Source organism: Ursus americanus, chromosome 23 (assembly GCF_024610735.1).
Source record: "Ursus americanus isolate L20-20 chromosome 23, mUrsAme1.1.p, whole genome shotgun sequence".
NCBI classification, from domain to species: Eukaryota; Metazoa; Chordata; class Mammalia; order Carnivora; family Ursidae; genus Ursus; species Ursus americanus.
Window position 1 is genome coordinate 21716039 of NC_142149.1, and position 24148 is coordinate 21740186.

Below are 24148 nucleotides of genomic sequence, written 5' to 3' on the forward strand. Positions count from 1 at the left end.
CTTTATAAAGTTACCCTTCCCTTGTCTTCTTTTGATAACCAGAAGTGTGAAAATTGTTTTTTTTACTTTTAACAAATTGTATCAGTTAGAAATATTTTTTTATCCCTTGATATAAGTAATTGAACTTGTGTGGTACTTACACATACATTCTCAAGATTACTTTCTCCCCCAGTGTTTTATATGGGCAGTGTTATGTTGTAAGTTACTCCTGCTTTTTGTGTTTGCTCAAAGGAAGTTCTCCGTTTTCGTGCATGTATTAACATAGGTATTTGTAGGTAAAAATCAAGAGAAAGTACTTTATCATCTAATAAAGTTTGTCTCCCTCTCTTTTAGGATATTTTCTTTTCTGGATGTTGTTACTCTGTGTCGCTGTGCTCAGGTGTCCAGGGTAAGAATGGTTGAGATGATTTTAAGGGTACCCCTTCCTGATGCTGAGGATACCAGCCTCTGTAGTAGGCAAACCCTTTACTTCAGATGTTAGTTGTATGTTACATTTCAGAGGATGGTATTTCATGCATGGCATTCCCAAACCCGTGTAATTCTACAGTGGGATTCTGCAATATGTGCTGTCTCTAACTTTAATTTTTTGGGAATCTTAATTATTTGTATAATGCAAATAGAGGAAACATTTTCAAGGAAAAGGTATTAAACATCCAAATCAAAAAGTTAGGCTCTACTCAGAATTGTTAATAAAATAGTGTTTCGTTATGTTCTTCTAGTTCATTTTATATGCGCGCACACACACAGGCACACACGCCCACACACACGGAAGGCTCAAGGCGCTAATTCTCATGTTACTTCCCCATATTGCTTCCTCAAAAGATAATAGCTAGAATTTAATTTATTTAAAAATTGTAGGGCAAAACAGATTCCATTCTTAAAGTCAGTTTTTAATTTCACTTAATTATCTGTTTTTGTCGGTTGACATTGTTGTGACAAAACTGAAACATCATAATCTTATTGGCTGCCAGTAATACAGAGAATAGATTCTGTGCTGTGGGAAAATTGCTTTCTCTTTTGTAATACAGATCTATAATGATTAACTTAGAGTGAATGAGCACATGCAGTCATCATTTTTTCATAAACTGGACAGTGGCTTTTGGCTCGTTCATTTAGTAAACATTTATTGACAAACTACTGTGTACGAGATACAGTCCTAAGTGCTGGATATGGAACAGGGTTATACCATATTGTGTTTAACTTTGTAGGTGCACACAGGTTTTCAAATAACCGACACTACTCCCCTCAAAAAAACCCCACAAAACTTGCCATAGGAAATTCACCGTGTCTTGCTAACTTTGATGTAATTTCTGTATCCCAAAAGCCATACTCAGTCGGTGTATCAGCTACTTTGGAAACAGTCAGTAGTATTTTGATGATTTTTCTTCACAACTTTTTTGTGCCTTGTATTTGTGCTGTGGACATGGCTGGTACAAATCAATAGGGTTTCCTTAATATCTCCGTATGAAGCTGAGGCCATCATTGAGAAAAAAATACCCAGACTAATGTCTAAACCTTTTAGTTTAGTTGCAGTCTCATCTCATGGGTGTTGATTTGAGTGAATTTTAATTGTTTTCATTTGCAGATTCCTCTTCCCTATCAATGTTTTAACTTAAAGGAAAGCACACCACCAGTTTTCATTAAATCTGGAGAATTGGTACATCAGTACATGCTATTGTTCTCTGTACTTGAAGTACTTAATGAATTAGGTTTGTTTTTTTTTTTTTTTTAAAGACTCTAGAAAGGAACCTATGATTCCTAATTTTAGTCTCAGTTTGTCATGTTTCCTTCTTATTGGAGAAAGTAAGGAAATGAGAAATATCAAATCAAACCAGAAGTATATTTAGCCTAAGAATCTAGTAAACATATGGTCTTTAGAAGTTTTATCTTTTGTCTCCCATGGCTAGCCATTTAAGAAACCATGAGACCACAAAAAGAAAAGCAACATTGAACTCCGGAAAAAACCTTAAAGATTTCCAGAGTAATAACTTTACTTCCCCTCATACCCCTCACATATTTCTGGCTGATGGTGTAACACCCTGGGGCTTGGAAGTGTGTCCACAGTTTCCTTTTTAGTATCTCAGTATTGACTCCGTTTTGATGTGTTGTAGTAAGAGATAATATTCTAAGTTTATACCTCAACAATATTAAGACTTTTGTTTACACTTTAATATAGAAAACTTTTAAAGGCTTTCTTACTAAAATATGATACACAACAAGTTAAGTCTTATTGGACTCATTTTTTCTAATCCTGAAAAGCTGAAATTCTTGCCTCTCTTTAGCTTAATTGAAGAAATGTATAAGAAGTCTGAAACGTTCACTGCTTTAAAATTTCCACTTATTCAAGTTAGAAGGAAGGCTGACCAATCCTTGAAAAACATGCGTCAGTGAGCAAATTGGTAATGAGGGAGGCAATAAGATTCTGTTGTGTAAATGGAGAAATGAGTGTCTTTTCTAAGTCCCAGGTCACTGTATCAGTTTCATGTCTGACCAGCTGATTATGGGCAGCAGATATGTATATTGAACATAGCCATATTCAGAGTACTTGACTCTTTCTTTGGTTTCACCTCATCTTGCTCCTAGTTGAAGGATGGAGTAAGAGACTTGTTTTTCATTAGCAGAAGTATCTCATTTGGAGATTAGAAACTAAATCTTCCAGGGGCGCCTGGGTGGCACAGTCGTTAGGCGTCTGCCTTCGGCTCAGGGCGTGATCCCGGCGTTCTGGGATCGAGCCCCACATCAGGCTCCTCCGCTGGGAGCCTGCTTCTTCCTCTCACACTCCCCCTGCTGTGTTCCCTCTCTCACTGGCTGTCTCTCTGTCAAATAAATAAATAAAATCTTAAAAAAAAAAAAAAAAAAAGAAAGAAAGAAACTAAATCTTCCGGTTAGAAACGAGTTTCTGGCTGGGATACTTACTACAACCTGTCCTCTCCCGACCCCCCCCCCAGCTGCTAGTTTCTGTATCCACTCATTTATGAGATAATCTAATTGAATAAAATATGAATCAGCAATAAGGCAGACCTTTTGAGAGTTTATGGTGGGGGGCTGAGAAATTTTTTGGTCAATTTCAATAATTAGTTTGAATTGTGAACTTGAATATTGCTGGTCTACCCCCTTGAGCTTCTGCTCATTTTGTCTCCATTTCTTCAAAACAGGCCTGGAATGTTCTGGCTCTGGATGGCAGTAACTGGCAGCGAATTGACCTGTTTGATTTCCAGAGGGATATTGAGGTATAATTATGTGGTGTGTGGCCCCATTTCTCATGTTAGAATGTAATTACAGCATGGAACAGATTAGCCCAAACCATAGAAATCTCCTTTCCCTGGAGAGAGAAACTATTAATTTCAGTGCATCTGAACTTCCTGGGAACCTGCAATGTTCCCAACAGCTTGCTCAGGTTTTGAGAATAAGCAGAACTATTTTACTGATGGAATACTAAATTATTTAGTATTAATAAGGCTAAAAATTTTTGTTTTTGTGGTAGAAATGTGAACATGTGTTTGCTCATTTTAAGGAAGTCTTTTTATATTTGCTTATTGAAGAATGAATAGAGTTAACAGTTTGTCGGGGGATTATATTTGCATAAATTCTAACTGGGATGAGCATTCGGTCTTTGGGAGCCTATAGACAGTTTTTGTGGAGAATAAAAAAAGAATAAAGCCAAAGTCATTTAATGCATTATTTTTGCTGGGGAGAGATTTTTTTTTTTCTCTTCTCACTTCTTCCTCATATTCCATCTCTCAGTATAGCCTATTATCTCTAAAACGGAGAAGGATAATGGCTTAAGCTTAAATTATTTTAACATGAAACTGAATTCTGTGGTCCTGGTTTTCTTGTCAGGAGAGTGGAAACAATAGGTTCTTCATCGTATTACAAGGATAAAATGAGGTTTAGATTTAGATTTAAAAAATTTTAAGTTCCGGGGGAACTTGTGTGGAGGATCCTTATAAGAAGTTTTTCAAAAGCCTCACATGAACTTTCTTGCTTTTAAAATAATACCCACTGACATTATGCTGTTTGTATGTATGACATTTTTGTGTTTTTCACAATTGTCTAATCTTCATGGATATAAATGTTTAAAGCAACATGACCCACAAAAGTCATTCAGCAAGCTTCTGTTAAGTGTCCGTCGAGTCTCTGCTGTATTTAGAGCGCTATAGTAAACACTTTGGAAAGGATTCAGAAGTAATAAAGATAACCAGTGTCCTTCAGTAGCTGCAGTTCAGCCAGGAGGGCCGTCTGCATTAATACAGTGGCACAAGAACCTACAGAGCACCATGTCCTCAACTGCAGAGTATCTCACAAATTGAACAAAATAAGACAGGGTGTAAGCCTGTGTCAGATAGATGAGTTGACCAGGAAAGCTTTCTCAAAGTAAGGTGAAATTTCTTTCTTGAATTAATTCAGTTTTGAAAACAAGTAGAAGCCTCTTCTTTGTTTATAAATTATTTAAAAATGAGGATGTGTTCTCTTCAAAAGCAATGTGGTGCCTTATTTTTCTGTTTTGTTTACCTGTCTCTTTTTTACAGGGCCGGGTAGTGGAAAATATTTCAAAAAGATGTGGGGGCTTTTTACGAAAGTTAAGTCTTCGTGGGTGTCTTGGAGTAGGAGACAATGCATTAAGGTAAGAACATAACTATTGATTAATTGATCTTCTTGGCTGAAATAAAGAACAGCATCATCTCACCCAGAAAAAGCTAAAATAATTTTTATATTCTTAAGCTCTCAGAACCCAAACACACATACATTGCTTATAACATAAAAATATCCAGTACTGGGATGTATGGTTTTGAGAATAAAACAAGAATAAGTACTCCCCACCAAAAGCCCGATCCTCATATCATAAATGGCTCTTTTGGAGCCTTGAGTAAATTTTTTTTTAATTTGTCTACTCAGAGTTAGGGTAATCTTAACGCTGGTTGACAGAGAGATCAACGTTTAAAAGTTCGTGGTTGAAAATGAATTTATTTGTAAATGTGAGCTGGTTTTGTACAAATATCCAATATTATCAATAATAATATCTTTTATTATTTTTTGTAATGCCTAGAATTGTGCCCATTTCTTTTCAAACCTTTAATTTTCTTTCCTGTAAAGGACCTTTGCACAAAATTGTAGGAACATTGAAGTACTGAATCTAAATGGATGTACAAAGACAACAGATGCGTAAGTATTTTGTTTTAGAAGGGTCTGAGTCATAGCCCCTGTGTCTTGCCTATACTAGCTTTAAATATGGGCTATTAAAGATATTTAGTAAATTTCATTTTGGTCTTACAGAGGAAAGATAATATTAAAAGGAGAAAACAACATTAAAATAGAAATGGCGGGGTGCCTGGGTGGCTCAGCCATTAAGCATCTGCCTTCGGCTCAGGTCATGATCCCAGGGTCCTGGGATCGAGCCCCACATCGGGCTCCCTGCTTGGCAGGAAACGTGCTTCTCTCTCTCCACTCCCCTTGCTTGTGTTCCCTCTCTTGCTGGCTCTCTCTCTGTGTCAAATAAATAAATAAAATCTTAAAAAAAAAAAAAAATCAAAGACTGAGAAGCGAGTCTATAAAAAAAAAAAAAAAAAAAGAAATGGCATGAGAAACTTGTTTTGGAATCTGGCCCAAATTCTATCTTGATATTTTAAAGTGAAACTTAAAAATTATAGACCATGGGTATGCAGTAGGGATATTAATAATATAAATTACTAGGGCTACTTATATTTCAAGAGGATACTAGTACTTTCATTCAAAAGACAGGGTAAACACAGGTGCCTGGGTGGCTCAGTCATTTGAGCATTGACTTTGCCTCCAATCTGATCTCAGCGTCCTGGGATCGAGGCACCACCACCCCTACCCCCCACTTCTCTACCCCCGTTGTTGGGCTCTGTGCTCAGTGGCGTGTCTGCTTCTCCCTCTGCCCCTCCTCCCTGCCCGTGCACTCTCACTGTCTCAAATAAATAAACAAAATCTTAAAAAACAAAACAAAAAAAACATGGTAAATAGATAATTCTATAAAAAAGTCTTACATAACTAAACGACTTATTATATAGAGAGCATTTATTAAATGACCCTTTAAATGTACTGTGTCTGTGTCAGTTACAATATAAGTGAAATAAAGTAATCCTTCATCCTTGAGATCTTACTCTCACAGACATAATAGACATGGAAGGTAGACATAAAAAACATTCGGTACCCCCTCAAAAAAAGTTCAGTTCCAGGGTATCGATTGGTAATAATAGGTACCAAATAACGTTTAAAATTACATAGGGAAATTATTTCCTATTGTGAAGTAAAATGAAGCCGTTGAGGAAGCATGTTTATGCAGGGTGGGGCCAGGATTATTCAGTGAACGTTCCTGTTCAAAAAGGCTTCGTGAAGGAGATGGGGTCTTCAGAATTGCTTTACTGAAGGAAAAGTAGAAGACACTCCAGACACAGGGTACAGTTTACTTCATTCCTTTCATTCTTTGACGTCACAACATTGTTAACTTTTATTTTTTTTTTAAAGATTTTATTTATTTATTCGACAGAGATAGAGACAGCCAGCGAGAGAGGGAACACAAGCAGGGGGAGTGGAAGAGGAAGAAGCAGGCTCATAGCGGAGGAGCCTGACGTGGGGCTCGATCCCAGAACGCTGGGATCACGCCCTGAGCCGAAGGCAGACGCTTAACCGCTGTGCCACCCAGGCGCCCCTACAACATTGTTAACTTTCAATACAAGAAAGTGTCTGTAAGACAAGAACTATGGTTATTAATTCTACTATGGTAGAATACAAGAATACCTGCAATAATAAACAAATATTATTTCTGTAGATTGACTTGACCCTTTAACATGAGAAATAAATCTAACCCCTCCCTAACCATGACTTTATACCAATAGCCTACATTTAATTACCTGTTTATTTTTTTCTTTTGAATACTTAATGTTATAGAGATTAAGAATTTGACCAGTTTGGTATCTAGAAAAGTGACATACAGTTTACACTTTTTTCTAGGAATCTATCCTATATGCCAAAGATAAACTGACAAAAATGTAGTATAATTTATGTACAAGGCTATTGATTTTTACTGTTTGTAATAACAAATACTCCAGTATTTTTTTTTAAAGCATTCTTTTTTTTTTTTTAAGAGTTTATTTATTTATTTGACAGAGATAGAGACAGCCAGCGAGAGAGGGAACACCAAGCAGGGGGAGTGGGAGAGGAAGAAGCAGGCTCATAGCGGAAGAGCCTGATGTGGGGCTCGATCCCGGAACACCGGGATCACGCCCTGAGCTGAAGGCAGACGCTTAACCGCTGTGCCACCCAGGCGCCCCAATACTGCAGTATTTTTAATAGCAAAAGACGGGAAACGATCCAAATGTCATTCCGTAGAGGACTGTTAAATAAAATAAATGAGGAGATATATAGTATTCTTCAGTGATCTCCAGGACATACTGTTACGAAAGCAAACTGCAAAGGAGTTTGTGCAAGATAACTTTTTGTAGGGGTGCCAGGGTGGCTCAGTAGATTAAGTGTCTACCTTTGGCTCAGGTTATGATCTTGGGGTCCTGGGATCGAGCCCTATATCGGGCTCTCTGCTCAGTGGGGAGTCTGCTTCTCCCTCTCCCTCTGCTCCCCTCCCCCCGCAGCTCACGTGCACACTTGGACGTGGGCTCTCTCTCTCAAATAAATAAGTAAATAAAATCTTTTAAAAAAAGATACTTTTGTAGGGCCTGGAGACAATATAAATAATTACTGCTCTTTATATTTTTAAAAAGAAACAGTGGGAAGATAATAATCAAAATGGTGATTTATGGGTGAGAGAAAACACAGGGATGAAAGGGAGACTCTGAAGTATCATGTTCTATAGTTTTACTCTAATAGCTAGCTATGTAAATGTTTTACATAATTAAAATATGAATTAAGTAAAAAAGAAATCAAAGCAGTCCCTAAAAATTGAGAACAAAATAAAACATGTGAACCCAATCATTTCAAGTTGGAGCTATAACCACACAGAGAGAAGTAACTTCTACTGACTTTTGATTTCTTACAAAAAGTTTTAAATATATACCAAGGTAGACAAAATAGTATAATGAACCCATCACCAGCTTGAAATTGATAATTGAGGAATTAATCACTTTAGGGCCAGTCTTGTTTATATCCCCAAATTTTTCTTATTTTGAAAAAAGTCCTAGACATCATATTATTTAACCTGTAAGTATATATTTCTAAAAGGTAAAAGCTTTTAACATAAGCACGTTAAGTTTATTACTCTTATAAAACAACAACAACAACAACAACTTACTATCTTAAAATCATCAAATAACCACTGGTCAGTTCAGATTTTTTCCTTGTTCTACTGACTTTAGAAACGTAATATTTTAGGGGCGCCTGGGTGGCTCAGTCGTTAAGCATCTGCCTTCAGCTCAGGTTGTGATCCCGGTGTTCTGGGATCAAGCCCCGCATCAGGCTCCTCTGCTGGGAGCCTGCTTCTTCCTCTCCCACTCCCCCTGCTTGTGTTCCCTCTCTCGCTGGCTGTCTCTCTCTGTCAAATAAATAAATAAAATCTTAAAAAAAAAAAAAGAAAGGTTTAAAATCAAGGATCTAGGGAGTGCCTGACTGGCTAAGTGTGTAGAGCATGTGACCCTTGACCTCCTGGTGGTGAGTTCGAGTTCCATTTTGGGTGAGAAGATTACTTTAAAAAAAAGATTACGTTGAATATCAATAAAATAGGAAACAGGAAAACAGTAATGAAACCAAAAGCAAGTTTTTTGGGAAAAAAAATGACAAGCCCAGACTAAAAATAAAAGACATAAATTATCAAAAGCAGGAATGAAGGACTAAATACTTTACCCAAAAGACAGAGATTAAAGGGATTATCAGGAAATATCATAAATGATTTTATACTAACAAATTAGACAATCTAGATGAAATGGACAAAAACCTGGGAAGGCAGAGAATTACCAAATTAGACTTAAAAAAAAAAAAAAAAGACAATCTGAATAGATGTATAACAACTAAGTTCAGTGAATAATTCAAAAGCATCCCATAAAGAAAACCCCAGGTCCACATGCTGAATCCCATCAAATATTTAAAGAAGAGAGAATACTAATCTTCAAACTGGTTCATAAAATGGAATAAGTACTTTATAACTCATTCTATGAGGCCAGTGTTTTTCTGCTACCGAAGACATCACAGTAAAAGGTAATCTACTGATTGTGATCCCTTAGAAACAGAGCTGCAAAAATACTTGACAAAGTGTTAGCAAACTGAATCCAGCAACATATGAAAGGATTTTGGATCATAACCAAGTGGGATTTATCCCAGAAATACAAGTGTGGCTTAATATCTGAAAATCAGTTAATATAATATCTCATAATAATTAGTAGGATAAAGTAGAAGTCAGCAGACTTTCTGTACGGGGCCAGAAAAGTAAATATTTTTAGGACTTCACTGGCCATGTAGTTATCTGTCACAGCTGCTCAACCCTGCCAGTGTTTTCCAAAGGCAGCCATAGCCTATACATAAACAGGCAGAACTGCTCCAATAAAACTTTGTTTCTGGGCAATGAGATTTGAATTTCATATGATTTTCACATGTTGCAAGCTATATCTTTAAAAAAAATTTTTTTCCCAACCATTTAAAAACATGAAAACCATTCTTGACTTGGGAGCCATATAAAAATAGGCAGCTGTTAAGATTTATTGCCGCCTGGAATAAAGGACAAAAACCACATGATCATCTCAGTGCGATTGGTGGCCTCTAAAATGGCCCCCAAGTAACCCCTACCTCCTAGTACTCACACCCTTGTGTAATCTTTTCCCTTGAACACTGGACCTAGTGACTCATTTCTAACAATAGAATACTGCAAAAGAGATTGGATGTCACTTTGGAGATTAGGTTACCAAAAGACTGTGATTTTATCTTGCTCTGCTTTCCCTCCGGGCTCTGGCTCTGGGGGGAGCAAGCTGTCCTGTTGTGAGTAGTTCTGTGAATAGGTCCATGTGGCAAGGAACTGCGGGCTGGCCAACAGCCCGCAAGGACCTGACACCTACCAAAAACCAAATGAGTAAGCTTGGAATTGGATCTTCTGAGGCCTGCCAGCAGCCACCTACATAAGCTTGGAAGGGAATTTGCACCCAGTTAACCTTTGAGATGAATGCAGCTGTGTCCAGTACCTTGATTACAGCCTTGGGAGGGATCCTGAGTAGAGGCACCCCGCTGAAGTTGCCTGTGCCTGTGTTCCTGTCCCACAAAACCGTGCGAGAGTAATATTTGTTGTTTTAAGCTGCTCAGTTTTGGGGTAATTTGTTAAATAACAGTAGATCATCAATACATCATCAGATACAGAAAAAACCCGTGACAAAATCCAACACCCATTCATAATAAGAAAAAGTTCTCAACAAACTAGAAATAGGAGGGAGATTGTTCACTCAATCTGATCAGAAGCATCTATGAAAAACCTACTGCTAACATCATACTTATGGATGAAAGACTAAATCCTTTACCCTAAGATCAGGAGCAAGGTGAGGGCGTAAGTGTTACCACTTCTATCAACATTCTGTTGGAGATTCTAGCCAAATGCAATAAGCAAAAAGGGGTGGGGGACATACCTACAGGAGAGAAGTAGAACTGTCTTTATTCTCAGATGACATAATTCTAAAAGAAGTACCTGAAAATGATAAAACATTAGTGAAAGAAATTAAAGACTTGCATTAAGAGTATATAGAGAACTCTTAAAATCAATAATAAGGTAATCCAATTAAAAATTGGGCTAAACACTTAGATATTTCACCAAGGAAAGAGATGAATGGCTAATAAGTACAAGAAAGGGTGTTCATTACAGAATTGCAGAATAAAATCACAGTAGGATTACCGTCCAGCATGGCTATAATCAAAACAAGAGTGCCAAGTATTGGCAAGAATGTAGAGAAACAGAGACTTTCATGCATTGCTGGTGGGAACGTAAACTAGTACAGCCACTTTGGAAAGCAGTTCAGTAGTTTCTTAAAAAGTCAAACATAAACATAGTGTAGGACCTAACAATGCTAATCCTAGGCATCTACCCAGAAGAAATGGAAACGGGTCCACACAAAGACCTAAGACACATATCAGCCAAATAGAATGTATGGCTTTTGGATCCTGTTTGAACAAATCAACTTGACAAAGGCATTTATAAGACAATTGGGGAAACTTGAACACAGATGGGTTATCAGATATTAAGGAATCGAAGTCCTTATCTATTAGAAATATGTCTTGAAATATTTATAGGTGAAATAATATATCTGGGATTTTCTTTAAAATACTGGAACAAAAACAGAGGGAAATAGATGAAATACAAGTAGAATATTAATGTCAAAGTGTAATGATGGTACTTGTGCATTCTCTGTTACTCACTCTTACGTGTATTTGAAATTTTCTATCGTAAGTTAAAAAAATTAAACCGAGAACATGACCACTGTGGAAAAAGAGCCTTTAGGGGCACCTGGGTGGCTCAGTTAAGCATCTGTCTTCAGCTCGGGTTGTGATTTTGGGATCCTGGGATCGAGCCCCACATCAGACTCCCTGCTCAGCTTAGAGTCTGCTTCTCCCTCTTCCTCTGCCTGTCCCCCCAACTTGTGCTCTCTCTCTCTGAAATAAATAAAATCTTAAAAAAAAAAAAAAAAAGAACCTTTAAGAAATTCATAAAGGGGTACCTGGCTGGTTTAGTTTGTGGAGCACGCAACTCTTGGTCTCGGGATCATGCGTTTAAGCCCCATGTTGGGGGTAGAGATTACTTGGCGGGGGGGCGCCTGGGAGGCTTAGTTGGTTAAGTGGCCAACTCTTGATTTCAGCTCAGGTCATGATCTCAGGGTCCTGGGATAGAGCCCCGTGTCAGGCTCCGCGCTTAACGGAGTCTGCTTGAGGATTCTCTCTCTCCCTCTCCTGCCCCTCTCCCTACTCATGCTTGCTCGCTTGCTCTCTCAGAAATAAATAAATAAATCTTTTTTCAAAAAAGTCATAAAGACAAGTAGGTAGTAATATTACATCACTTAGCTTATTCAAGCCTGGTACCCGTCCAACCTCAGTATACCTTGCAAAAATCCAACCATTTCATTACTGCCACGCAAAAGGTTATCTTGAGCAGAGATTTAAATGAAAGAGCAGAGACAGAGCTTTCAGTCTTCCTGTTGCACCACTTGCCAGCAAGTTCTAAGCTAGCTTTCTGGTATTTCTGTATTTGCAAAATGCATATAGGTCTCCTAGGAGCACATAGGTAGTTTGCTGTTAAACGTTTCCAAATGAGAATGAAGCATCATCCCCTCATGCTAATTCTCATACACAACACAGCCTTTCTTCTTTGTGAATGGCACCTCAGTGTGAAAGGTCCGAGGATTTATGACTGCTCTTACTTGGGGTATGGAAACTTTACAGTTCTTATGTATACACACGTGTTTAATGAGAATTGTGTATGATTTACTAAAGATGTGTTCCTGTTTGTTTATTCATTTTCTCCTTTTTCCACTTTTCAGTACATGTACTAGCCTTAGCAAGTTCTGTTCCAAACTCAGGCACCTTGACTTGGCTTCCTGTACGTCAATAACAAACATGTCTCTAAAAGCTCTGAGGTAAATATAACAAGAATATCCGATAATTGGAACAAATACTGATTTTTTAAAAATTTCAAATAACTGAAATAAAGTTGGAATTGAGGGAAACTATGTTTTATGGATATGTACTGTAGTTCAGAATAGATCTTTTGTTTTATCATTTGCCCGAATCACAGGACACAAGTCACAGGTGAAATGACTAGAGGCAACTAGGATTTCTGAACAGACTGGTACAGCGCATGCACGAATGATTAGATTTCTGTGAAGGCTGGGTTGCCCCCACTCCCCTAAACGCCACATATCGTTATAGCTTAGTGATCAAAGCAGCACTCTGGGGTCAGGTGATTAACCAGGTACCTTGAACAAATATAACCCTTGTGAGCTTTTCCTTATCATCTCATAGTGCTGTTGTTAGGATTAAACAGTATTATCATTGTTTGATAATATTAGGCCAAACCATACAAAGTTGCCAGTATTTAACAACTTTTGTCATATAAAAATGACACTTCATGTGGTTCAACCTAATATATATAAAGTGCTTAGGAGAGTTTCTGGCATATAATAAGCACTCAGTAAGTGTGTTTTAATATTAATGTATTTTTTAAAGTACATTACCTGAAGGTGTACCTTAAAAAGGAGGGTGAAATGTCTGTTCTCATTTTATCTTTACTTTTTTATCAGTCTTTTACAGGTAATTATGGTCCCATGTATTGGTTATGTTTGTAAATAGTAAAAATTAAGCTATTAAAAGAAATGCAGATTTAGTTGAGTATAAGTAATCTAAAAAGGGCTTCTAGACCTCCCTTACGAGTACTGAGTACATATGTATCTAAGGTTATTTGCCATGTGGGATAATAAGTAGGGTGATATAACATTTATGGTTTATAAAATATTTTCACAAATGATTTCATTTATTTGAAAACCGCATGAAGCAGATAGGAAGGACAGACACAGATAAGAAAATCTAAAACATTTTTGAATGCCAGGGACTGTGATTTAACTTCACTAAATAAGGTATTGTTGCTGCCCTGTAGCTGCTCAGAGTCTAGTGGGAGAAAAAATAATGAACATGTTGTCATATTACAGTGTGATAAGTGCTGTTGTAGACGTGAGTGCTTCCATATGGGGAGAACATAGGCAAGGGCTGACCTTAGATTAAGAGAAGTTCAGTCGGGTTTCCTAAAGTGACTTGTCTGAACTCATACTATTAATGTTGAAGAATGGACTTGAACCAAGATCCCCTGCCTTCATCTTCTAAAACAATTAAAGCAATATTTTCCAAAGAATATCACAGAGCTTGGGATTCTTGCATAGTTCAAATGCGAAATCAAAGATGAAACTGATATTTGATAGGGCAGAGATCAAACACAGGATAGCCTAAATTTAGCCTTTGGAGACCGTACTCTAGAGACTTCACAGATCAGGAAAATTTGTAGATCCTTTGTAATTTTTTAAATAAAAATTAAAACCTCTTCATTATTATTTTGATAAGTAATAGAATTATTTGATAAAGAATCTTAATCTAAACTCTTCACTAATTACTCTGTTAACTTGAACAGGTCACTTAGTTCCCATTTCCAGAGGCCTTTTAAACATGTGATAAGTGCAAAAAGAATATATTTGGAAAGGGTAAACCTCCATAACAATCTGATATATCTGGAAAACAGTATTGTGCTTTGTGCATGTTAGTTTAGCTGGATTAGAGATAGCCCTCCTAGTGCTACAGTCCCACATGAACTCAACCAACATTGATAAATATGCTTTGTTGTTGTTGTGAGATTGCCTGTATTCTAAGTCTGTGTTAAGTAAATGAGTATATTCTTGTGGGAAAGCATGGGGCTGTAGCCATTCCCTGACTAAATAGCCAGTGAAATGAGACTTTGGTGCCTTTGGAATTGGATTTAGTCATATATCTGTTTCATTTTGTTTTGTCCTAAGTGAGGGATGTCCACTGTTGGAGCAATTAAACATTTCCTGGTGTGACCAAGTAACCAAGGATGGCATCCAAGCACTAGTGAGAGGCTGTGGGGGTCTCAAGGCCTTATTCTTAAAAGGCTGCACACAGGTAATACTCCATGTAGTGCTTGTGAATTTTAGAAGAACCGTGAACTTTGTAAGCAGCCCAGATACATTGGCTGGAGGAATACGTAGTTGTATATTAATGACCAAAGGTACATGCTTACCAAAAATTAAAGCGTCTTCCTTAGAGTAAAAAAAATATGAAAATAATTAACATCTGACCGAAGATACAATTTTTGAGGGGAGGCAGGATGGGGAGACAAAATCACACTGAGCCTGCACCATAGGCAGGAAGTTACGCAGTTTAATCTGAGAAGAGAACTTGCCATGTTGTCACTGCCTGAGACCTTGAACTGGAGAGGCAAGGAAGGCAGTCTTAGTTAGCAATTTTCACTAGTAGTTTAACTACCAGGTTAAATGTGCCAAATATACAGAACCTACATTTTATAGTGTTGGTGTTTACTTCCTGCCAGTCACATTACGAATCCCAGCATATTCTGTCGTTAAAATTTTACTATCTTTGTGTTTTACTGTGACTAAAAAAAGGAATTGACATGGCAGCATCTCGAAGGAAATAACAAAAGTGAGTTTAGAAGTGACGGACAAAGTAGGGCTAGGCTCTTGTGACATTATTTTATTAATGGTGACTGAAACCATCCCGTGGATTTTGTTAAAAATGCCCTTACTTCTTCACCATGATGGGAGGAGTTCCATTGTTCGAAACAGAGCTCTGGAAGTAAGACTGCCTTAAAACAACAGCTTGAGCTTCTGGTTATTTATGGAATCCTGAAAAATATTGATTGGAATGCACCATTATAATCAATTACTTGCCATCTGTTCTCAGCACTGTACTCATGGCACTGATCTTCCAGCAGCAGATAAACCGGATTCCTTTCTCAGCTTCTGCTCCCAAAAGTTTGTTTTTAAAAAAACTTTATATAGGAAGTATAGAAGTGTGAAAATTATTTTAGCTTCATAATCCCTGAGCAAAATGCTGTGAGGCGTACTTAATTTTATCAGAAGAAAAAATCCATAAACATTAGGCAGTGTTTATTTTATCTTTTCCTTGATTTGGTGATCATATGAATTTGACGTGGTTGGAACTGGTGAAAAGTACTGATGACCATACCAGTGACATGAATTACACCTTTATGTGATCATGGGTCATTGTTTCTGGTTCATTGTTCCTTTGAAACTTGGTTGGCTGTTTTTAGAATGTATGGATGAATATGTATACTCCTAAATCTTTATCCCTTGAAACAATGTTAGTAATCATTTTTTTCTGTCTTTTTAATTTTTCTAGCTAGAAGATGAAGCTCTCAAGTACATAGGTGCACACTGTCCTGAACTGGTGACTTTGAACTTGCAGACTTGCTTAGTAAGCAGTCCTTCCCACAACTCTTTCGTATTAGTAATTCATTTCAGTAATATTGTACGAGCTTCAGTCATCAAGACCAGTGGTTTTTCCACCTCAACCCTGGGGACACAGGAAACACACAGATGATTCTTGGCATGCTTAACAACACTCCCTCCCTCCTGAGGGTTTCAATCTAGGTCATATAGAAGATAGCTCATGCAGGATTCCAAGTAAGCTAAGTAAAACTCCACCCCTTTTCTTTTCTACTTGTAGAAGTGAATTATTCACAGACTTTAGTACTTAGAATATTCTTGGTTAATTAAATTTCAGTCATGCCAGTTAAGATCTGTCAGTGAGTCTAACTATTGGGAACCACTGATCTAAACAAACGACGGGCAAAATGTACCCTCTGAATCATTTCCAGGTAGTAGTTGTAATCCACATTCCGCTTGCTTAGACTGTCCGCTTTTCTTGCGTCTATCCCCGAACCCCTGCATTTTGCTCAGAGAGTTTGCTGAAACTATTCAGGGTCCTAGAACATTGACAATACACTTTCAGCTTTTCGCTCTTGCCTTGAAAATTACAAATACGTGTTGCCTTGGAGTGAGAGTCTCTGGTGGCAATGAAAGAGTTGATGAGGGTTTGCCTTGTTTTTGCTGAAACTTCTGCTCATTATCCCCTCCCTTTCTTGTATGACCACCTGAAACTTGAGACTGCAGTTGTTTGAAGGTGACATATAAAGGGCCACATTTTGTGCAATTGAAGCAACCTCCCCTTCCAGCCCTTAAGGGATGGTGCTGATAATGATCTGCTTGGGAGGCTCCTGAAGACTGAGTTGAAGGAATGAGATTCCTTTTAAGTCTGATCACCGCTTCCTTTTAATTCTGATTGCCATAGTTGCTAACTCTCAGAATTGGCCTAATTTCATTTATGAAACCGAAATATTTGGCCTGACAGGAAGAGCTTACACAACTGTGTAAACATGAAACCAGCATCTTAACAGTGATAGGAAAAAAACTATTCTCGGGTATCTTTGGATCTTACGTACATATATATATACACACAGATACACTCGGGATATATGTGTGTGGATATATGTTACGTACACATATATACCATACCTACCGTCTGCTGTTTTAGTTTCTTTCCGTTGGCCCCTCCAGCAGACAGAAATCACAGCCGGTAAGCACAAAGAACCAGTTCTATCATCTGTTTATTTCACTCTTTCCCTTCACCCAGATCTTAGGGCATAAGTCATTCCTTCTGTAGAATGTGATGCAATGATTCTCATTCCTAAGACTTCACGTTTCTGCCCCAAAACTGTTGACGTGACCAAAGTACATTCTTGATCCATTCTTTGTTTCTTGACTAAGTTGAAAACATAAAAGTTTAGCAAATTTTATTCTTTTTAAACTTTGAAGAATTGTTACATACGACTTCATCATTCTTCCTCAATAATCCCTTATAGACTTGAAAACATTAAGAAGGAAAATGCAGCACAGCCCTGCAATACTTTCCTAATTATTCTGTGACACACATTCTCATTGGCCTGATACATATGCATGTTTGATGATTGCTGCTTCCCCCTTTACGTTTCAGTTATCCTCGTTTAGTAATAACTACACATCACACTTGCATGGCACTTACTTAGTTATTTCCCACATGTGTTGATCCTCGTTAATTTATTCTCACAATACATCTTGTATCTGCCTTAGTGTCCATTTTTTTACCTGTATCTTGCTTCAGTTGTACAATATTGAGAATATACTGATTTAAGCAGTGAATATTTAAAGCTTGATTTTTTTTTCCCCCAATTGTCCTGGCAACCTAAGGACACTGAACAGAGATGACAGGAGAGCTTTATTCTGAGGCTTACACAAAATTTGTGAATCTAGCAGGACAAATTGAAGTGCTAATCACATCCAACGTGTTAAGATGTTTATACGTGGCATCTTTTTTTTTTCCCTCAGCTGACATTTTGGTGTGACCTTTTTTTTTTATTTTAAGATAATTTAAAACATACAAAATTATATTTGAGTTGGATACAGCTGTTTATCTCCATAAATTAGAATATTCTTTATATTATACAATTAAAGAACTAAATGGAAAAAAAAGAGAAATAGATCTGTGGTTGATATGAAGTTGCAACTGTCATCCACAGGTTGTTTTTATTTTTTCGGTAACTTAATGTCAGTGTCAATTTTGAACTTGTAAATATGTTTATACTGCTCTTCTATCTGTTTTCTAGGTTTTTTAAAGTAATTTAATTGAATCTACCCCATGATGCACCTCATGCTGTTCCCAGTCCCATTATGTTAAAAGAATCCCATTATAGCTTCTTTCCTTTACACCAAAAATGAGCACAGGGGTGCCTAGCTGGCTTAGTCATATGACTCTGATCTCAGGGTCGTGAGTTCAAGCCCCGTGTTGGGCATGGAGCCGACTTAAAGAGAAAAAAAAAAAAGAAATGAGCACAGTAAATTAAAAGGAACTGAAAAGGAGAAACAATATGTTCGTTTTCTTTTAGGTCTGCTACCTGATTGATAATAAATCGGTTTTATTTCTTTTTGGTGCTTATTTTCAGAGGTAACATTTTTTCCTTCTTTTTCTTCTGCTAGGTTACTAATATCAATGGGGGCTTTTTGCTCTTATTTTTTAGCAAATCACAGATGAAGGTCTCATTACTATATGCAGAGGGTGCCATAAGTTACAGTCCCTCTGTGCCTCCGGCTGCTCCAACATCACAGATGCCATCCTGAATGCTCTAGGTCAGAACTGCCCGCGGCTTAGGTAAACATTTCTTGTTTAGCTCAAAAAATCAGGGGAAAGGAACAAAGGTCTTCTCCACCCGAATTTATTCCTTGGAACTTTGAGATTTTTAAGGTAGACCCTATAAGGCTACTACCCTTTTAGATGCTAACCTACTTGCTTTGTACCTCATTTGATTACATGTAATTGGCTTAAACCAAGGGGTGGTAGTCCCCGTTTCCGACTTCTTGCTATCCATACTAGGAAAAAAATTAACATTTTATTTCATTACTTGAGAAATGAAATAAAGGCATTTTTCTCTTATTAATACTTTCATGTAATTCCTTTCTGAAGAAAATTTTTAAAGGCCTGTCCTGTGGTTATTTACCTTGTGGTAATGATGCCAGGTACTTAGCAGTAAGTATTTAAAAAGAAAAAACAGCCCTGCAGGAAAACTTCCTTTGTGCTAATGGTCTTTTAGAGCAAGGCTGATTTCTTTATGGTTCCTCCTCTTTGCCTAAATATAGGATTGGCTGAATATTTTACTAAGAATGCCATGTTAGCATGCACATGGTTTCAAACCCATATTGGTTCTGTAAAACACAATGTGCTATTTTGTAATAAATAGGGCCAGTCCCCATGTACCTATTTTGTTTTTAAAACAGAACTTTTTATTGTACTTATATATTAGATATGTTAACCTTTGTTTTAAGTGATTTGCAAATTTTAATTCATTCAGTCCTCATAATAGCATATAAGTACTGTCATTATCTCCATATTACAGATGAGAAAACTGAAGCACAGAGAGGTCAGGTAATCTGTTCAAGGTCTCACAGCTAGTGAGTTCAGGAGCAAGGATTCAGACTCAGTCAGTCTGGCTCCAGAACCCAGGAAACCACATATAATAATCATTATAAACCCATATAACTTTATTAAAGCTTTTTGTTATCACCTGGCCAGGGGCCTAACCATAATTATTAAAAGTTGCCTAGATTATCAAAATTCCTTGATAGATCATAGATTTGGTCAAAATTAATAATATCAGAGGCCTGGGGCTAAGGAGGTAGCCAGACTCCTCCCTAAAAATCTTACACATTACCTTTTTCTCTTTTAAAGGGAAGAGTGTTCAGCTCCTTACTCTTTCATGGTTTATTTTATTGTTCAAACAGAAAGGTTCTCAAATATGATAATCAAAAGTTGGATTCAGGGGCACCTGGGTGGCGCAGTTATTAAGCGTCTGCCTTGGGCTCAGGGCGTGATCCCGGCGTTCTGGGATCGAGCCCCACTTCAGGCTTCTCTGCTAGGAGCCTGCTTCTTCCTCTCCCACTCCCCCTGGTTGTGTTCCCTCTCTCGCTGGCTGTCTCTCTCTGTCAAATAAATAAATAAAATTTAAAAAAAAGTTGTATTCAGTCAGATCATGCGTTCCCATTAGACATTCATTTCTAATTGATTGTTAGTTGATAATAATTTCCTCTGTAGCTTTATGTGTTTCAGCTTATGTAGTAAGTAATTTGTAAGCAAACATAAAGATGTTACTTGGTACTGTCATGCAGACGCCACTAAACTTTTCACAGAAAAGTGCTACTTTTGATTCCCCGGTCCTGTGGTTAGTGTTTCGGTTGGTGTTCAGCAGTTCCTGAGTATGAGAGTGGCTGCCAGCTCAGCCCCGCTCTGCACTGGGCCTCCCTGGGAGCCTGTGGGAGGAGGCAGGAAGCTTAAGGGCATTTTTTCATAAGTATGGAATTTCATACTTGGGACAGGCCTGTAATTAACCAGTCCCTTCATAGCATTTTTAAAAGCTATTTAAATCTGAGTGAACCTACATGTAAAATAGGGAAAGAGAATAATTTTCTTGAGCAACAGATTGATTGAAACAGAGTATTTATCTCCATTTCCTTTGTTTTCTAGGAGCAGGCTGCCCTCTGGGGGTAAGCAGTATGCCATCAAGAAGGCTTTTAAATGCATTTTTTCATGCATTTTGGCATGAACTACAAGCTTCTATTATATTCTTCTGATTGCATCACCCTGAAATGTGGTATTTACAGGACCACTTTATGATGACTCCATGAAAATGAATGGCAAGATCTGTATACAGACTTGCTTAGCTGTTAAGGTCACTATATCACGCAGTGCTTAGGGAATAGGCGGTTGTTTTCTTAAATTCTTCCTGTTTTAATAAACCCAGTTTTCAGGGAACAAGGGCTTGACGTTCACTTTTTTTTTTTTTTTAACAGAATATTAGAAGTGGCAAGGTGTTCTCAATTAACAGATGTAGGCTTTACCACTCTGGCCAGGGTAAGTATTTTCTCCAGGTTCTGTAGGTTTGGTTTGGGATTTTTTTTTTTTTTCTTTTTTCTTTCAGAATAGTGAGCAATGAGGGAGAAGTGGAATGGCAGCAGATTTGAGGGTGTGGGGTGTGAGGGAACTTCTCTGTGGCTGGTGTGCCCGAGCGTTCTCATGCTGCAGCCATAGGCCGTAGAACCCAGGAAAGACCTCTGGAAAGACAGACGCGCGTTAGAGAACATGATGCTCCTTCTTGAGACTTGATTTGCCATGTTTTCATGAGATGGTAAACTAGGCAGGGTCTTTCTAGTGCTTCGTGAAAAAAAACTTTCTTGGTTATTTGGTATGTGACTGGTGAGTCAGAGTAATGTTGAAAGAAACATATAGGCCTGATTTTAAATGGAGACAGTTTAAGAGATTTATTGTGTTCTCTAGAATAAATACTTAGAATGGTTTTATAAATCACTGTATAATGATAGTATTTAAAATTATACTGCCTTTAACTAGTATATAATGGAATATGGAGAGGAACATTTGCTTTCAGGCAGACTGATGGAAGACGAACGGGTGGGGGACAGCACATGGCATAGCATAACTAAATGAGGGTGCAAAGTTTACCTTCCATTCTTCCAAAGAAGTAATTTTCATTAAATTATTTATGGTTGGAAGGATCTGTGTTAGCTTGGTATTAATGTTCAGAAAATTTCTTCCCTTGGACTGACGAGATGTTAGATACTTCAAATGTAGAATAATTGAGAAATTTCCACTGTGATCAAGGCCTTTTAAAATGTGTGATTAATTAAGGCAGAAAGTGACATTGGAATGACATCAGCTCTGAAACTTGGAAGATTTTGTCAGTGTATTTAATACTACTACTTAGCTTTCTGGCTTTAAATTTTCCCATGTTTTAAATGTTGGTGTTATAATGTTTGGTTTTGTATTCTGTAGAATTGCCATGAGCTTGAAAAAATGGACCTGGAAGAGTGTGTTCAGGTAAGAGTGTGAATTTTTGCTCAGAAATACAGCGTCATAGGGGCGCCTGGGTGGCTCAGTCGGTTAGGCGTCTGACTCTTGATTTTGGCTTGGGTCATGATCTCAGAGTTATGGGATCAAACTCAGTGGGGCGTTTGCTTGAGATTTTGCCCCTCGACCTCTCCCACCTCTCTAAAATAGATAAATCTTAAAAAAAAAAAAAAAGGAAGAAAGAAAGAAATACAGTATGATAGAAACTTAGGACAAAGAAAATGAAACTTATATAATACATGCACATCAAAACATTCAGTGCCCTATCCTAATGTAGTTGAGCGCCTGGCGCCATTGCTGATTCTTCCTTTATCGAGGTGTCCTCCAGGCATCCCAGGCAGAAGTACTCAGGTATGTGTGGTAAGGAACGGGGAAAATACATGCCATCAATAAGGTTACCAGTGGAAAGAAAGAAGGCCCAAGCATTCAGGCCATAAAGATGTTAAAATGTTTCCTTAGACCTATAGAGTTATAATACTAGTAAATAATTAAAGCCCCATCACGTGGACAATATAGCACTGCCTTTTTTTTTTTTTAGTTTAATGAAACCCTGGACCTCTTACATCATTAGCCCTGGAGATCCCACTCTGCCCTTTGGGCAGACAGACTGACCAAATACTGCCTTAACAACAATTTCCTTTATTACCAATTATAAGAGCTTTAAGATTACTAGTTGATCAGAGGGAAATTTTGAAAGGGGACTCCTAAAAAGAAGATAGATTAATAAATTTTTTTAATGGTAAAAATAAAGATACTTCTAGTAACTGTAGTGGTCAGTTTTTTCTAAATTACTTGTTACCCAGACACTCCTTAGCAACTGTTCTTACTAAACTAAAACTTGTTCACATCAGTCTATGTCTTGCATATGCCTGAGTGTCCTGTGTGTCCTCTCCAGTGTTTCTCCTTCTCAGTGATGGGCACACACATGCCCTCCCCAGCCTTTCATCCCTCACCATTTCTTAGCCCCAGTGAAGCTGCGTATGTGATAATCCTCATCGTCATTTCAGAGTTGGAGGAGCTTTTGAAAAGAACAACTGATTTACTTTCCAGCCTAAGATATCTATAAAAGACTGTTCTTCCTTCAAGATTTCCTCCTTCTTGAATGTTCATAGGTAACCCAGATTCCAGCAGCCCCTTTGCTGCCACCTTTGGGAAAATACCTGACACCCAAGTTATCAAATCAGAGTTGTTGCATGGCTTATAAAATGTAGGCCATAGATACTTAAAAATTTGAGGATATTCCCACATTTTTTTTTTTTTAATGGAGCAGCAACTTCTGATTCTTTTCTCTGGTGGTCCTAAGGAGGTGAAACAAAGTCCAGTGGGTGGAAATTACAAGTGGACAGATTTTCATTCATTTCAAAAACAACAGAATTTTCAACAGACTTGTTCAAAGATGACAACTACAGATGACTACATGTGTTCAAACCTGCCTGGATAGGTTCTCAAGGAACAGGTTCAAGTAGTTGATGGGATTTCAGTCTTAAGGTTCTGTTACTTTATGATTAATATCAGGGTATCAGTTTAGAACACAGGTATACTCAAGAATGAGTACAGCCATGAAGCTTTTTTGGAATTCTACCTGTAATAAACTTAAGTATTTCTTTCAGATAACAGATAGCACGTTAATCCAACTTTCTATACACTGTCCTCGACTTCAAGTATTGGTAAGTTTGACTTTTTAGAAGTTTTATGTATTCATTGGATTTAATCAAAACCTACCTCTTACTTTCTTCTTGGTGTTTGGCTGCCATTTTAGGAAAGCATATTTCTGCAAATTGCCAACTTGCAGAGGACCCAGGGATTATGTATGAGTACTGGGTGATTGAAAAGTGACATGGAGAGTATGAGTTCTCCCTCCCACGTTAGTTACACTTCAACCTGAATAATGTTTAAATTTCAGGGGTCCGGGAGACAAGATGGCCCAAAATACAGTTTGCCTCACCTTGAGACTAAATGGTCCTGTAAAACAGAACTAATCAAGGCTTTACTAGGGGTGTCCTCTGCTGCTGTTTCCAGTAACACTGTGGGAAAGCATTCTGCTTAACTATTTTGTGTCCAGACTCATCTTTTGTATGTGTTTGGTGGTATGTTACCATCCAGAATTGGGACGGGGGGTTCTGACGTGGAGGAGCCAGGGATTTAAGGAAAATTGATAAAGGAATTG

The 24148-nt window shown here is 37.7% G+C and overlaps 1 protein-coding gene across 4 annotated transcripts in view; it reads left to right on the plus strand.

Annotated features, from left to right (window-relative positions):
* FBXL20 (F-box and leucine rich repeat protein 20) overlaps nt 1–24148 on the plus strand; it is an 88267-nt gene that overhangs the window by 54235 nt on the left and 9884 nt on the right. For all 4 annotated transcript variants that reach the window (XM_045777743.2, XM_045777742.2, XM_045777745.2 and 1 more), the window contains 11 exons: nt 334–388; nt 3156–3230; nt 4530–4624; nt 5095–5163; nt 12474–12569; nt 14490–14616; nt 15874–15948; nt 18587–18717; nt 20910–20970; nt 21907–21951; nt 23592–23648. In XM_045777743.2, coding sequence (XP_045633699.1) covers nt 334–388; nt 3156–3230; nt 4530–4624; nt 5095–5163; nt 12474–12569; nt 14490–14616; nt 15874–15948; nt 18587–18717; nt 20910–20970; nt 21907–21951; nt 23592–23648 — 886 coding nt within the window. The remainder of the gene's footprint in view (nt 1–333; nt 389–3155; nt 3231–4529; nt 4625–5094; nt 5164–12473; nt 12570–14489; nt 14617–15873; nt 15949–18586; nt 18718–20909; nt 20971–21906; nt 21952–23591; nt 23649–24148) is intronic.